A 17234-nucleotide genomic window follows, 5' to 3' on the forward strand; every position below is an offset into this window, starting at 1 on the left:
CTCTCCAGAATGAACCTGCTTGTTCTCCTAGCAAGGATCTCCAGGATTGCTGCTGCTCTCATTTTTAGGTCTGAAAGTCTTCTGACAAAACAAATCCACCCTCAGAGGATGATGAATATTTATTTCTGTTGTGGACATGCAAATAAATTCCCTGTATTTTTTTCACTGGATGCCCCTCAGTTTTTGGGATTTGCCACTCCTTCCTGTCTCATGGCCTTTGTGTTGTTGTTGTTGTTGGATACCGTGGGTCAGAACCAACTTCTAGTTGACCCTCCAGTGGGTTTTCAGAGGCAGTTAATCATTGAGGACGAGATTTCCCATCCTTCTACCATGGAGCAGCTGGGGGCCTCAAACCCCATGCCTTCAGGATTTGCAGCAACGCTTCTTGCCACTAGGCTACCCAAGCTCCCTAGGGTCACCATTTCCCTCAACTCTTGGGCTGTAGAGCATGTCCTCAGGAAGGCTCTTCTTCACAATATCTAACTTGTACTTTGCTTTCAAAGCACTTGCCAGCATGTTCCTGCATTCTTACTGGAGTGATTATTTATTTACTGCTTCCTACATAGAATAGATGCTTTATGAGGGCCTAGATGGATGGAGAAAGGATTGAGACTGTCAATGACTCTACTTTACTTGAATACATAATTAATACACTTGGTACCAGCAGTCAGGAGACAGGAGTTACACTGGGAAAGTCTGAAGTCAGAGATATCTCCAAATTATTGAAGAGGAATGATGTCAGTTTAAGGACGAAGGTGCATCTGATTCTGGCTCTCATCTTTCCAATCACTTGACATGCACATGAGAGTTGGACAATGAGTAATGATGACAGGAAAAGAATTGACACCTTTGAGCTGTGGTGTTGGAGAAGAGACTGAATATCCCATGGAAGGCCAGGAGAACAAACAGATACTCCTTGGAAAGGGTGTGGCTGAAATGCACTCTGGAGGCAAGAATGATGAGACTTCACCTCACATACTTTGGGCAGGTTGTTAGGAGGGGTTATTCCTTGAAGAGGAACATGATGCTGGGAAGAGTGGAGGGTCAGCGAAGAAGAGGAAAACCCTCTTGACACAGTGACCGCCACAGTGGGCTCTTGTGTGTCAGGAAGTGTGAGGAAGGCATAGGATAGAACAGGGTTCAGATTTTTTGTTCATAGGATTGGTATGAGTCTTACTCAACTGGACAGCACCTACCAACAACAACAACAACAATTAAAAGAAAAAATCAGGAGCACTCTGATTATACGCTACTGCATTAAGGGGGTAATATCCAAATACATTGTATGGCTTTCTGATTTATATCTGAATCCTGTAACTACTTAAGAATGTGCCTTTTGTAAGAAAGAAGGTAACCTCTTAAATTAGAAGAAGGTAGGAGGAAAGTAGTTTCATTCATAAAAACATGAAATGTTTCTGGGCTTGACCAGTAACTAGGTCATAGCACTTAGTTCATGAACTACCAATCCGGAGTAGCTCTTTTTAGTTTGTTAAAGTCATTCAAATGTTTGATTTGGCTCCACTCTGCTCTGCTCTGCCCTGCATACAGGAATGCACAGTGTAGTTACTTCCGGACTCAAAACCAAGCAAGGATGCATCCTGCAGAATATACCTGAGGCAGCGTTCTGACGGCATTCTTCAGCTGGCTTCCGGGGAGGGGGGGGGTGCTGGCCTTAGAAATTTGCAGGGGAGTCAGCAAGCATTCCAGCTGCATGAAAAGAAAAAAAAGAAAGAAGAACACACTGAGCTAAATACAAAAGAGCACATTCTGGGCCTTCACCATTGTAATACTTTTCCCAGTCCTTGGAGGCACCTTGGAGAATTTTTCTAGTCCAAATGGAACATTCTAACTCAACATTCTTTTACCAAGCAAACCTTCTGAACATTTTTAAGTGTTTTTGTTTTCTCGCATTATTGGAGCTTCTGGGACCAGGAAGTAGGATGAGTTTTAGAATCAACAACAGCTAATTAGAAGTAGAAGTCAAAAATGAAAACACCAGATGGCCAAAGGAGAAAATTACAATCTGAGAAAATAAAGCTGCAAAGGTCCAATACCTTAAGTAGCTGACTTGTTCTTTCAAGGGATTTCACTTTCCTTCCAAATACAAATAGTAGGGAAATTAAGTTAAAAACAAGGATCTTCTTGGCTAAGTAGTTGCAGACAGATCATTTTCTATTCGAGGAGATTTCAAAAACGTAGATAAGAAAAAGAACATACTAAGAGAACTGAGTAAGTAGGGTATGAAAAATATTCATACAGAGGCATCAGATTAATATAATGGGAAATATAGAAGGAAGACATTACACTTGACATTATTCCATAGCTATATTTTTCTCTCCCCTCCTTCTTTTTTGTTTTTAATTGTTGCTGAAACCCTAAATAGGAGTGATGCACCCATCGGGCCCAGTCCATTACTATGCCTTCTAGTTCTCACTAGAGTCCAGCTCCCATTGTCTAATATGCTCAAGAGACAAAATAAATTACAACCAGGACAATCTAAACATGCTCTTTTCTGCCTCAATTTTATTTCAAAAACCATTAAGCAAGGGTGAACACATTTAAGTAAAGACTATGTTAAGCTATACCTATGCTCCACTGATTTGTGTGAAAGAGATCTATGAGCTTCATTCTAAAATATTATATTTGTCATATTGTATCTAAATATTCAAGTGAAATGATCTCATAATAGTTTTTGTAAAGGGTTGTAATTTGTTTAAGTATGCCCCTGTTGCTGAAAATTAGGTTGTTTCTAATATTTTTAATATCTTTTTATTCTAGAAAATGTCTATACTTTCATTTCTTTCTAAGGTAACGGTTGACAAAGCTAAAAAGGATTTCATTTTTAATGACCTTTTATGCGTAAGCTCTGGTGGAGGTGTTTGTAGGGAGTTGTGCTGCTCACCCAAAGGCATGCCTGACAATGCAAAACCAACAGCTTCACTTCCCGAGAGGGAGGAGAAATCATCTCTTTTTTTATTTACAGCCCCAGAAAACCCACTGGAGGGTCACCTGCAAGTTGGTTCCCATTCAATAGCAATAAGTTTGTTTCTTGAATTGTATGATTAAGATATGCAGACGGTGAAAATAATGCAAGGTATACTTTTTAATTAGCTAAGAGATCTGCTTTGCATTAGAGTCACTCAACAGCTCTGTCAAAGTTCTTACATTGTAAATGTCAAGTTCGTACAGCTGAACACAAACAGGTACGTGAGCTTTGAAATGATAATATTTGGTACTACAGAGAGATTAAAAACTTTGCTCTTTCAAGGTCGTATTTTTTTAAATACTATCAACCGCAATAAATTATGACTAACCTTGAGATGAACAGGAACCCCATAAAAATTATGCTCATGTGAACCCTATATTGGATCAGGAAGCAGTCGTCAGAACAGAGCAAGCAAACACTAGATGGTTCAAGATCAGGCAAGTTGTGTGTCAGGGATGCATCCTATCGCCGCCATACCTTTTCAATCTATATGCAGAACAGATCATTGTTGTTGTTGTACAGTCAAATGGGATCTGACTGGGACAGGAGGAGATTGCCCCTCCTTCTCTAGCAGAGCATCCGGTGGATTTGAACCATGTACCTCTGGGATTGTAGTGCAGCTTTTTGCCACTAGGCAACCAGAGCTCCCTCGAACAGATCATTAGGGAGACTATAATTTATGAGGGGAAATGTGGCATTAGGATTGGAGGAAGACTCATCAACAACCTGTGTTATGCAGATGACACAGCCTTGCTTGCTGAAAACTGAGGAGGACCTGAGGCATTCTCTGCAGAAAGAACTGCAGTCTTTAATATGGAGTGAAGCTCAACATCAAGAAAACAAAGATTCTCACCACTGAGTGAATTAGCAGCACCATGACAGCGAAGATTGAGATTGTCAGCAATTTCAGATTGCTTGGTTCCGCAATCAACACTTTCAGCACCAGAAGTTAGAAAATCAGAACAAAAATTGCATTAGAAAAATCTGCTGTCAGGAACCTCTCCAGAGTACTGTGAAGCAATGATGTCAGTCTGGGTACTAAGGTGTGCTTGACGTGATCAGGGTCTTTGCAATTACTTGCTTAAGTGTTAGAGAGCTGGACAATGACTAAGGATGATAGAAGGAGAATCAATGCCTTTGAGTTGTGCTGGAAAAGAGTATTGAACATACCATGGACTGCCAAGAGAACAGGTCTGACCTAGAAAGGGTGAAACCAAGATGCTCTTTGGAGGCTAGGATTTTCAAACTCCATTTGACATACTTCGGGCATGTTAGCCTTGAAGAAGGACACCATGTTTGAGTGGGTAGAGGGACAGAGCAGGAGAGGAAGACCTTGGATGAGATGGACTGACTCAGTGACTAGGGTAATGGAGATTAGTGTGTCAGAGACAATGAGATTGGCTCAAGATAGAGCAAGGTTCAGAGCTACTCTACATAGGATTGCTATGATTCACTGGCAACTCAATGGCACATAACAACAATAACCATTAGGCAAATAGAAAACACAAATCTTGAAAGTTAAAATAGAGGACACACATACAACTTGATATTTTTTCCAATATTTCAAATATTATAATAAAAAACCACAACATAAATTATTTTCTATAGATCATCATTGTATAGAAATTAACTCAATAGTTAAGCTATCCATGCAAATTAACAAACTAAAATCTGCTAAAAAATTCCATGAAATGGACAGCATTTTAAAGGTGGTTTAAAAGGAATTAAGAAGAATCACCACATTAAAAGGTTTACTGTTTATTTATTGGCTTCAATATACATTAATTACTATTTATCATATATCTAAACAGGGAGTTCTGGTGGAATATTGTATAGAGTGTTCTGCTACTAACCGAAAAGCTACAAGACTCCAATTTGAATCCTCCAATGGCACGCTGGTAGAAAGATAGTCTTTCCCATTACAATGTACATATTTAGAAAGGGACATTTTCAGAGTATTACTGAAGAGCAACAATGTCAGTCTAGAGAGTACGGTGTGTCTGATCCAAGTCAAGGTCTTCAAAATTACTTGCTATGCATCAGAGAGCTGGACAATAACTAAAGATAAAAGAAGAATCGATGCCTTTGAGTTGTGGTGCTGAAGAAGAGTATTGAATATACCATGGACTGCTAAGAGACAACAAGTCTATCCTGGAGAGAGTAAACTAAGCTGCTCCTTGGAGGCTAGGATTTTGAGTTCCATCTGATACACTTTGGGCATGTTATCCGGAGGCACATGTTTTTGGAGGACATCAAGCTTGGGAGGGTGGAGGGACAGAGCAGGAGAGGAAGACCTTGGATGAGATGGATTGACTCAGTGACTGGGGTAATGAGGGTAGTGTGTCGGAGACAATGAGATTGTCTCAAGATAGCGCAAGGTTCTGAGCTGTTGTCCAAAGGGTCGCTATGAGTCCAAGCAACTGAATGGCACATTAACGGAAACAAACAACAATGACTTGGAACTGGCTCAAAAGCACTGGCTCATAGGGTTCCCGATGCTATACAAAAAGTACACTGCCACAGCCTTCCCTTACAGAGCAGCTCATGAGTAGGAGACGTTAGGAGCTGAGCACTTAACTGCTGAGCTTCCAGGGCTCTTGCGTCAGTATCTTCTATTGTGAAATTGATTCAAACTTACGGTAACACTCCATTCAGTTTCCAAGACTAAGTCTTAACGGGAGCAGACCATCTCTTTTTCCTCCAGGAGAGCTACTAAGGATGACTGACCTTTAAGTAAGTAGTCAAACACACAATCCACTATGTCATGAGGGAATCCCTGTGTAAGTAAGATTAGAAGCATTTTTGGTGAGTTGAAAGTGATAAGCTTCGAGGTCTCTTTCAACTGTGACTTTCTGTGGTTTTCTATGGTGTATTCTAGTTTTATTGTTGTTGTACTCAGATGTCGTTGTGTTGACTATGATTCATAGAGGACCTATGAACAACAGATCTGAACACTGCTCTATCCTGTGCCATCCTCATCAACTCTCTATAGAACCAAACTACCTCATGATTACCAGAAGGTACCAGCACCTTCTCCATCTGTGGTCCTAAAACTAGGGCCTGAGAAACTATTCTGGCTGCTTTCCCTCCAGCCTTGCCTCCCTTCAGGGGTCAGCTCTCCCAGGTCTGAGATCTAAGGAAAAAAGTTCTGCTTATTTAGAAACACATAGTTATTTATTATGAGTTTGTCTTGGGGAAAAAAATCACTCTATTCATTCCTCAGAAAACATTGGTTTTAATAACGAATACACACATTTCTGTGACATTAAATGCTCTTTTCTAAAAATATCACAGTCACAAACAGTTAATATTGTCTATTTCCACATAAATATGAGAGGAAACAAATGTTGGTTATGCATGTGGCTTTGTTGGCAAGCACTGACTGTCTAGGAATATTATCTTGAAAGATAATTTATAGTTTATCAAATATAATTTATAGATAATAAACAACTATAAATTGTTAATAAAATGCATCGAGAAAGTTTAATTACTTTTAGCTCAGATTGTATCTCAGCCTGGAAAGAGAAAGTCCCTCCACAATACAACTACTATAAGACAACTTGGTATGTCAGTGTGCCACATGAAATAACATAAAATTCAGTCTATGATGCTCAACAAAGCATGTAATGGTTGCCAATAGTAACACAAATTTCAGTTCTCACAGATAAAAATAAAGTCAGATGAATCTAACTTTTAAACACCAACTAAAATGAGAATTTGACAATTTAGAAAGCTCTGGTGGCCTCACAGCAAGAAGCCCCATTGCAATCCCGAAGGCACAAGGTTCGAGGCTACCAGCTTCTCCAAGGGAATAGGATGGGCAATCTCCTCCCGTACGATTAACTGCCTCTGAAAACCTGCTGGAGGGACAGCTATGGGTTGGTTCAGACGTGATGACACATAACAACATTTTACAATTTGGAGTGTAGTCACTCAATAGCATGCTCTCAAAATATACGGCTCACTCTGGGCCAGTTATTTACTTTCTCTAACTTCAAATTTCATCTTTGAAACATACAGAGAACCTACTCAAAGGCTGTTTAATATATGTACCCAGCTCAAGAATTAATACATCAGACTCAGGGATCTCAGTAAACTTTACTGGGCCCTTCCACTTATTAAACATACAAATTAGAATCCTGCAATGATTTGCTCAGGGACAGGTAATTTATTTCATCTGTGGCTTTTGTTGCTCATAAGCTAGGTACTAATTCTTTCATGGTAAATATGTATGGCAGCAGTTTTATCAAACTTCTTATTATACTTTGCCACATAAATGACTCAGATTTCCTACTCTAGACTATCAAGAAGACTATCAGCCTCAGGAAATGCAGTAAACATTAGTCAAAATTAGAACAATACTTTCATTTAAGTAAAACTATTTATTAGTTTTAGGAAATGTTCATCCATGGGACTATCTACTTTTGCTACTGAGTATCTTTTAAAAAATAATCTACATGTACATAGGATTTACAATTTATTTTTATTTTAATGGAAAAAATTTGCTGTTTTCCCAAATTGCCAGAGTTCCCCTTAGACTGTTTTTTTTTTAAAGTAAATAATAAAGATAAAATCTTTTCTAGAGAGGAATGGGAAATATTACTAAACCCCAACTGTTATTGATTTGTACTGTTGAGTCAGAACTGACTCTTAGCTGACTCTGGTGGATTTTCAGAGGCAGTTAATCACATGAGAGGAGACTGCCCATATTTCTCTTATGGAACAACAGGTGGATTTGAAGCATGTACCATCAGGTTAGCAGCACAGTTCCTTACTAGTCAGCTACCAGAACTCTTACACCACAACAGTGTGAAAAACTTTAAAAAGTAAAAGTGAAATATATCTGGTTTGATCATGCCAAGGAACAGGACACTGGAGTCCGCTTAAATAAAAGTAAATCAAGTTTACTAAGGGATAGAGACCATCTGGATTGTGGAAATGTCCCATCACAAACTAAACATAGCTGTTGTGCTGGATCACAAAAGCAAGATACACTTTGATATTGGTGGATCAGAAAGTAGAGGTTACACAATTCATAAATGGCTGAAAGACTATCAGGAGAGTTAGAGGTAGGATACCTCGAAGTAAGAATTTGGTAACAACAGGTCTATAATTCATAAATGGGATTAGTAATTAAAGAGAAGCATCACCAGCTTTGATGCCACAGAAGTAAAGGTGTGCAATGAAAGAAAGCCTAAAGATAAAATATCATGAATTACCGTCTTAATCATGAAACTATTAAGTTTCTCTTTAGTATTTGAAAGTGCTTGACAATTCCAACTCTATATAAAATTAGCATGTCTTAAAAGAAATGTTGACTGTAAACATAAATTAGGACATGGTGCAATGGTCTCAAAGAATTAATTAGTATACTACATGAACACAAAAGTTATAGAAAAATAATTTCCTCATTCCACGGTTCTAATGATTGTATGAATTAGTACATTTGTATTATCAGTACATAATTATGTGATAAAAGGTAAGAACAAATCTGTCTTGAACGATGAGCAACCACAGTTCTCCTTAGAGGCAAGCAAGGTGAAACACCATCTCAATTACTTTGGGCATATTTTGAGAAGGAATCAATCCTTGGAGAGAGAAATGATTCTAAAAACATGGTGAGTCAGTAAAAGAAAGGAAAACTCTCAATGAGGTGGCCTTCCTCTTTTTCTGCAACCCTCTACTTTATCTGACATGATCTCTTTCTTCCTTATTGATAACACACCTACAGTCCATGTGAAGTCTCAGTAACCTTGCCACCAAGGAGCATTCTGGCTGCATATCTTCCAAGACAAATCACAGGACTAATTATTGGTAGTCAGGACTCAAAACCAGGTCTACTTGACATAAAATATTATACTTTTGATTATTCTTCTTTAATACTGAATTGTATAAATAATCATAAAAGTACAACTTTCAACGATACAGCTAAATATATAATTTTACAGAATAGAAAGAATGAGTTATTCAGCATTAAAAAAACTCAAATTATGCACAAAATAACAATATTCATGATAACCCTATGAGAAAAGGGGGGGGGGAGAACCAAGCCAACCCTCCAATTCATTGCTGACAAGTCCCATCTCACTCACCACTAATCCTCTCACAGTTTGTGCGGTTGTAAATCACAAAGGAAGAGAATGATCATATTTCTCCCAAGGCCTGCTGGTGGATTCAAACAGCCAGAGTGGTGCTACCTTGGGTTAGCTGTGCAACTCCCTACTCATTAAAAGACAAAATATTAAATATTCTTTTGCTGATTGATCTTTCTGAATGCTGCTAGGTCATACAGGCAGCCCATGTACCTTGACTCAGCAGAGTAATTCCAAACAAACAGAAATTGATAAAAGGAACATAGCAAACTTTAAAAACAATTATAAATATGGAACACATTAAAATTTATAATAGTTTTAGATTAAGCTGATATATAATCCACATCTTTACCTGTTAGAAAATTAGAGCCAGCATTCATGAAATCTATGAAAACACATGTAGCAGCTTCAGCATCTTTCATGATATTCTGTTCAATATTTTACATATTTCAAACCACCTGGCATACTGCTTAACAGATAGTGTGCCCATAGAACATGAGCTCTGGTAAGGACTTGCACTGCCAATTCAAAAGCAAACAGTTCTAATCTATGAGCAACATCACAGGAGAAAGATGGGCTATCTCCTCCTATGTGATTTACTGCCTCTGAACACTCATTGAAAGGTCAGCATTAAGTTGGTCTCACTCAATAAACAGAACAACTATACACTGTTTGTGATATTAGCCTAAAAGTTGACCTTATTTTAGCCATTACAGTTAGACTCCTCTGTTGTTTAGCTACCTTATGTGTAGACACATGGTCTTGCAAATCATCAATAGCTGTGGTACTAGAATAAGAGAAAGAGTGCTTCACACATGGAACAGCAAGACTTCAGGCGAGCAAGATTTGTGATGACAAGACTCGAGGGAGGATGGCACAAGATCCTAGTCAGAGTGAGGCCCTGGTAGAAGAGAAACTGTGCCACTGGTGTGGAGAAACTGGCAAGGTGTAAGCAGAGGAGCCCTGAGATAAGTCCACAAACAGTTTTGCTGTTTCTGTTGGATGTTTGAAGGAGAAACTGACTTGTAAGTGCTCTGAGGCAAACCTTAGTGGATTATTTGGATTTGACTACTAAACTGAAACCAGAGCCTGAACTAATTGAGGAATTGTACCTTTGAACTTAAGCTAAACCTGGGCTTTGCCTCCCTCACTCTTCAACTTACTTCCTTAATAAACCCTTTCAATACTACAACTGTGATTCTGGGAGTTAACAACACATAAATGAACCTCTTGTTGGTGTGGCTCTAGAGGCACCATGTGACTGGGCTACAGACTCTTTATCTGCTTTCTAATCTGGGGCAGTGAGGGGCTGTGCTATGCTTACTCCCTCTGGCCTTTTCAAAGAGATGATCACAATCCTGTGCTCCTATGTGCCATTTCTTGCAATCTAAACACGACTTGACACACAGTGTGCTCGGTCAACATTAGTTGACTCTCTTTCTCTGTCAACTGGATAGCAATACAGAGAGCACAGTTTTAAGAAATGTAGATAAGAAAACAGCTGGGAGAGAAATCAAACTTCTGGATGATAATGCCTCTTCTGGCTGAATAGAATTCAAGGAATAACTCAGCACTTCAATTTTCTTTTGGTTTTCAAAGTAAAGGAATGTAACAATAACAGTTGCAAAAGACTAAAAAATACAGATTTACATTATTATGAATAATAATCAAGATAGCATAAGAAAGAAGACACCTCATTAATATTCTTAACTATCTATTGATACATCAGTAAGAAATTAATAGCTGAATAGTTCCATAGATTACCAAAGTAGAAATATAAAGGAGCAATAAGCATATAAAAGTGTTCACTCTTGTTTGTAATAAAAATGCAAATAAATCAATCACATTTACAAAGAACAATTATGGCCAATGGGAACAAGGTAAGTGATATGCATGCATATATACAGACATTTATATTAGCACAGTCTTTCCAGAGGGAACTCTGCAAATATCCCTCAAAGGCATTACATTTATAAACTCTTTGATCCAGAAAATATGCTTCTGGAAATTCAGCCTAAGGAAATAATCAGTTAAAATACAAAGATATGTGCTTAGGAAGGTACACTAGAGTGCTGTTTATTAAAGTGAAAAACAGGAACACCTATATTAAGAGATGAGTTTAAAAATCACTGTCCTTAAATGGAAAACTAAGAAATTATTTAAAATGATGATGCAGAGATATGTTTATTGACATAAAAAATTTACAGCATTTTGAGGAAAAACAAATAATGCATTGCAATGTATTATGCAAATCCTTTGGTGTTTTTGGTTAGGTGTCAAACAATTAACTCTGACTTGTGGTAACCCTATAAACAAGAGATTAAAACTTTGTCCAAATCTACACCATACTCACAATAGCCACTGTGGTTAATTAAACCCATTTTTTTGAGTCACTGTGTCAATTCACTTTGTTGAGGGCTATCTTCCCTTCCACTGATCTTCCCCCTTTTGATTCCTTCAAGGACTGGCCCCTCCTGATAATATACTCAGTATGTGAGATGAAGTCTTGAAAGCCCTATAAATAGCATCAGAACATTGTTCTATAGCCATTGACTCTCTCTCATTGCCTCAAGTGACACGTACCTAAATCTCTACTGAGTTTCCAAGGCTTTAAAATGCACATGAATGAGAGTGTCCACTTGTCTCCTAAGGACTTATTGGTGAATTTAAACCACCCAACAGAGTGGCCTTTGGGCTAGCAGAGTTCATTACTGACTTGTTATTGCTGCTGTTGTTGTTAGGTGCTGTCAAGTACAACTCATAGCAACACTATGAACAAAAGACCTGAACCCCATCCTATCCTGTGCCATCCTCACAGTTCCTGACACACTACAGCTGATTGCAGAAGTCACTTTGTCAATCCACCTGGCCAAGAGTCTTCCTCTCCTTCACTGACCCTCCTCACTTCCTAGAATCTTGTCCCTCTCCAAGAAATAGGCCCTATTCACAACATGCAAAGTACGTGAGGCAAAGCCTCAAAAGAGCACTCTTCACGCTCTCCAAGACATATTTGTTCTTTTGGCAGTCCATGGGGTGCTCAGTGCTATTCTCCAATACCACAGTTCAAAGACATCAATTCTTCTACCATTGTTCTTCACTGCCCAGCTTTCAGATGCATAGCAAGTGATCAGAAAGACCATGGTCTAAATCATGTGCACCTTAGTCCTCAAACCAATATCATTACTCTTCAATAATTTGGAGAGGTTCCTAACTGCAGACTTTCCCTGTGCAATACAGCTCCGGATTTCCTGATTGCCAGTACCATAGGTATTAGCTATGGATCCACGTAAGATGAAACTGTTGACCGTTTCAGTCTTTTAATCATGATGTTGCCTATCAGCCCAATGGTAAGAATCTTTGTTTTCTTGACAGTGAGATGCAATCTATACTGAAGGCTGCATTTCTTGACCTTCTGCAACTAGTACTTCAAGTTCTCCCCTCTTTCAGAAAGCAAGGCTTTCTGCCTAACACAGGTAATAGATTAATATCTCCCAATCCTGATGCCATATTCTTTCTCATAGAGTTCAGGTTCTCTAATAATTTGCTCCACATATAGAATAAATCGGTATGGAGAGAGAATACAACCTTGAAGCCCTCCCTTATTAATATTAAACCATGCAGTGTTCCAATGCTCTATTCTCACAACAGCCTCCTGGGCCAGGTATAGGTTTCACATTATTGATGACACGACCAGAATTCTTTATAGCCTCTCAACTCAAACTCAATCCATTGCCAACAAGTCAGAACCAACTCATAGCTGAAATGTCTAGCTGGCTTTCTAAGTCTATAAATCAGGCAGGAGAAAGACTATTCATTTTACTCCTTCAGAACTAAAGCACCATAAAGATGCCACTTTTGGGTTAGCCATATAACTCCCTACAGACTAAGCCATCAGAGCTCTCTCCATCCAAAAAATACATTTAGCTTCTAAAAAGATGATAAAACCCTTGATTTTGTTATTGATCAACACTTATTTTTTTTTAACAATATTACAACAGATCTTTGAGTGCCATGGGCACACTTTGTTGTTCTTGTTAGATACCATCTGGCTGACATCATTGTTATCCCGTGTACAAAAAAAACAAAACAAAAAAAACCAAAACCAAAAACCCACAAAAAACTGCTTAATTTTGCACCATTCTCCCAATTTTCACTGTTTCAGCCCAATGTTGCAACAATATGTAAACCCATCTTGTCACTAGTCTTCCTCTCAGTGCAACTCTACTTCTCCAAGAATGATGTCTGTTTCTATGGACTCAATAAAAGCATTTTCATAAGTATACATACTTAGACGTTAATGATATGTCCTTGCGAAAGAACTCTGTTGTGGATTGAGTTGTGTTCCTCCAAAATATGTGTCAACTTGATGAATGATCCTCAGTGATTTGGCTGTTATACAGCAGTATAATTTGGTAATTATAGGATGATGTAATGATTTCTCATGATAAAGCCAAAGTAATCAGCCAGTCAATTAATTAGAAGGAAATTAGGCTGTGTCCTTACTCAGAGTATTGCTTGATCCAGGAATGAGAACTTTTCCTGGGGTGTGACTTGTATTATCTTTTATCTTACAAGAGATAAAAAGAAAGTGCATAAAGCAATACCACTAGTACCCCATATTCCCTTCCAATCCCACACTGAGATAATAATATCTTTAAATGGGATGATCATTAATCCTGAGACACGACTGCCAATAATAGCATCTCCTTTGCTCTCTTTGTACAATAAACTCTATGGCTATCTTGTCAATAGGGGCAGGAATCCTGGATATTGACAACTGTCTTAATCACTGTCTCAAATCCCCATTACTTATGCTCACAAAATTTATGAAACAGAAAAGGCAAAATGTGCTGTGATGTAAGATGGATCTTTGTTGGAAGTAAAGAGTATCTATTTATTTAGAATGTCTATTGACTATGCAAATTCATGACTATAAAACCATTGTTGCCGTATGAGTATAATGATCCAAGAGGGGTGGGAGAGGGTGGAAGCAGAAGGATGAGGATGTGCAGGGGGAGGTGGGATTAATCATGGGGTTATACAATTTGAAGGGGGCAAGGTGAGGAAAATGAAAAGAATTTGTTCTTAAAAACAATATATACTGATTTTGTAAATTAGTAGAAAATTAAGGGAAAAAAAGTTATGGCTAACATTGAGAAGAATGGGAATTCCAGAGCACTTAATTGTTTGTGCTCATGTGAATCCTATACCTAGACCAGGAAACTGATGTGTGAACATACCAAAGGAATACTACGTGGCTTAAAATTAAAAAGGGAGTACATCAAGGCTGTAGTCTCCCTTCATATCTATTCAATTTGTGTGCTGAGAAAATTATTCAATAAGCTGTATTCTATGAAAAGAATATAGCATCAGGATCGAAGGGAGATTAATCAATAACCTGCATTATGCAGATGTCACAAAGTTGCTTGCTGAGAGTGGACTTGAAGTACAGAAGATCAACGAATACAACCGTCAATATGGACTACATCTCAATGTCAAGGAAACAAAGATATTACTACTGGACAGATAGGCAAAGTCATAATAGATGGAAAAAAGACTGAAACTGTCAACAACTTCATCTTACTTAGCTCCATAATTAACACCTTTGGTACGAGCTGTCAGGAAATCATGAGATGTATTGCACTGGGAAAGTCTGCAGTTAGGGACCTCTCCAAATTATTGAGGAGTAATGATGTCCGTTTGAGAGCTATGGTGCATCTGATTCAGGCCATGGTCTTTCTGATCACTTGCTATGCATCTAAGAGCTGGACAATGAATAATAATGACAAAGAAGAATTAATGAATATCTTTGAGCTGTGGTGTTGGATAAGAGCACTAAATATCCCATAGACTGGTAAAAGAACAAGTATGTTTTAGAGAGGGTGCAGTCAGAGTGCTCTTTGGAGGCAAAGGTGCCTCATATACTTTGGACATGTTGCTAGGAGGGGCTATTCTTTGGAAAGAGACATGATGCTCTGAAAGGTAGAGGGTCAGTGAAGGAGAGGAAGATCCTCGACCAGGTAGATTGACACAGTGACTGCCACAATGGGCTAGTGTGTCAGGAAGTGTGAGAACGGCACAAAATAGGACAGGGTTCAGATCTATTGTTCATGGGTTTGTTATGTTTGAACTTGACTCAATGGCACTTAACAACAACAATATCTCTGTGTTAGAATGGAGAATAACATATGAAAGATGACACATAATGATATAAATATCATAAACCATATTTTTAGTCTAAGTTTGAAATATGACTCCTTTAAGGTTGATGTATCTAATCACACTCATGCATATGTCTAGAGACCTTAAGAGCCAAATTAAAGCACTGTGTTTAAGTTAGTTCTTCTAGACTCATTAGCACACCCTTTTCAGCTCTTACTTGGATTTAATTTTTAGCTCCATCACTACTCTAAGAATAGAAACATAAAATGCTTGGCTCAGTTACACAGTCTTGTCAAAATAACCTAACCTGCAATTATAACATCTTGAAGGCGCTTTAAAAAAATTTCGCCATGAAAACTTTTTATTAAAAATTTTCTTACAACTATTCAGTACCCAAAATTAAACTCTCCATCTATACCTTTACAGAAAACACAATGCAGATCATGAACACTGTGCTCATATTCACAGTTTTGCATCAATAATAACACATATTACTTTATCATATGGAAAAAATCATTAAATGGGTGGCTAGACAAGAGTCTTGGTGACACAATGATTAAGCACTTGCCTATTAACTAAAAGGTTAGCATTTCAAATCCACCAGCTGCTTCAAGCAAGAAACAAAGACCTGATGATCTGCTCCTATGATGATTACAGCCAAAAAATACCTTATGGGAATGTTCCCTGGAAAACTCTCTATAGAAATATCTCAATCATAGTTAATTAATACTCTCCTTTGATTAATGATTGCCTCCAACAAATAGAAAACATACAATTTACAGTTCTCAAATCTATGACATACAGATGGTCTCTTTCATATAAATAGTTATTGTTGAGTTTTAAAGCATGGACTCTTCATTTATCCAATATTTACTAAACAATAATCATTGAAAAAATATAAGAAACTCAGACTTAAAAAGTCTCTGCAGACAAATACCTTATAATCTAGAAAACACGGGAAAGTTATATAATTTTACTCTAATACAAGGGATCGAACATTTTCTTATTTTGAAAGATGTATATAATTTAGGTCATTTCATCATTTCTAAAATTGGGGTTACATTTCTTCATGTCAATTTGTCATACTATGGTAGTATTCAAATCATTGTGAGGTTGGAAGCTATGCAAATGGTATTTCAAACACTTGCAGGATCTCCCATGTTGGACAGACTTTAACAGACTTTTGGACTAAGACAGACTTGGTAGTAGTCCTGGCCATCCACTACTGAAATAATGGGCCCTTGAAAATCTGATTAATGTCAGTGGAACATTATCTGCAACAGTGCAAGAAGAAGAGTCCCTGAAGTTGGAAATCACACCAAATAGGACTAGGGGAAGAGATGCCTCCTCAAAGTAGAGCATATCTAAATGACACCGACGGAGGAAGGTTTTCAGCCTTTGATGGGCCTTTATGTGCTGATGTGGCATGAAGGTGAGAAGAAAAATAAGAAAATATCTGTTAATAATATGAATACGGAATGTACAAAGTATAAGCTCAGGAATATTGAATGTTGTTAAGAAAAGAAATGAACATATAAAGATCAATATTCTAGGCATTAGTGAGCTGGAATGGACTGTGCTGGTCACTTCAATCACACATTTGAATGAAAAATTGAAGAGAAATGGTATTTAATTCATTGTTAAGAAGAGCAAACATTTCAAGATCTATCTGGAAGTACAATGCTGTTGTTGACAATATGATAACAATACTTACACAAGGAAGGCCTTTAAAACCATTGTTCAAAATAACACACCAAAAAAGTAAATGCAACATGAAGAAATTGAGGACTGCCACCAATTTCTACACCCTGAAATTCATCAAACATGCAGTCAAAATATGTATATAATAACTGGTGATTAGAATAAAAAGTTGGAAACAAAGAATAAGTACTGATAATAAGAAAATATGACCTTTGTGGTGAAAATAAGGCCAGAGAGCGTAAGATAAATTTTGTATGGCTAATTGACCTATTCATTGCAACAACTTTTTTTTT

The 17234-nt window shown here is 37.8% G+C and overlaps 1 protein-coding gene across 1 annotated transcript in view; it reads right to left on the bottom strand.

Moving 5' to 3' along the window:
* Positions 1-17234, bottom strand: part of KLHL32 (kelch-like family member 32) — a 327282-nt gene that overhangs the window by 239555 nt on the left and 70493 nt on the right. Inside the window, exon 2 of the mRNA XM_006881200.1 lies at positions 1612-1707. Within this exon, the coding sequence (XP_006881262.1) occupies positions 1612-1634 (23 nt within the window). The 5' untranslated portion in view covers positions 1635-1707. The remainder of the gene's footprint in view (positions 1-1611; positions 1708-17234) is intronic.

Source organism: Elephantulus edwardii, unplaced genomic scaffold (genome assembly GCF_000299155.1).
Source record: "Elephantulus edwardii isolate Elephantulus edwardi_28Jun2011 unplaced genomic scaffold, EleEdw1.0 scaffold00013, whole genome shotgun sequence".
NCBI lineage: Eukaryota > Metazoa > Chordata > Mammalia > Macroscelidea > Macroscelididae > Elephantulus > Elephantulus edwardii.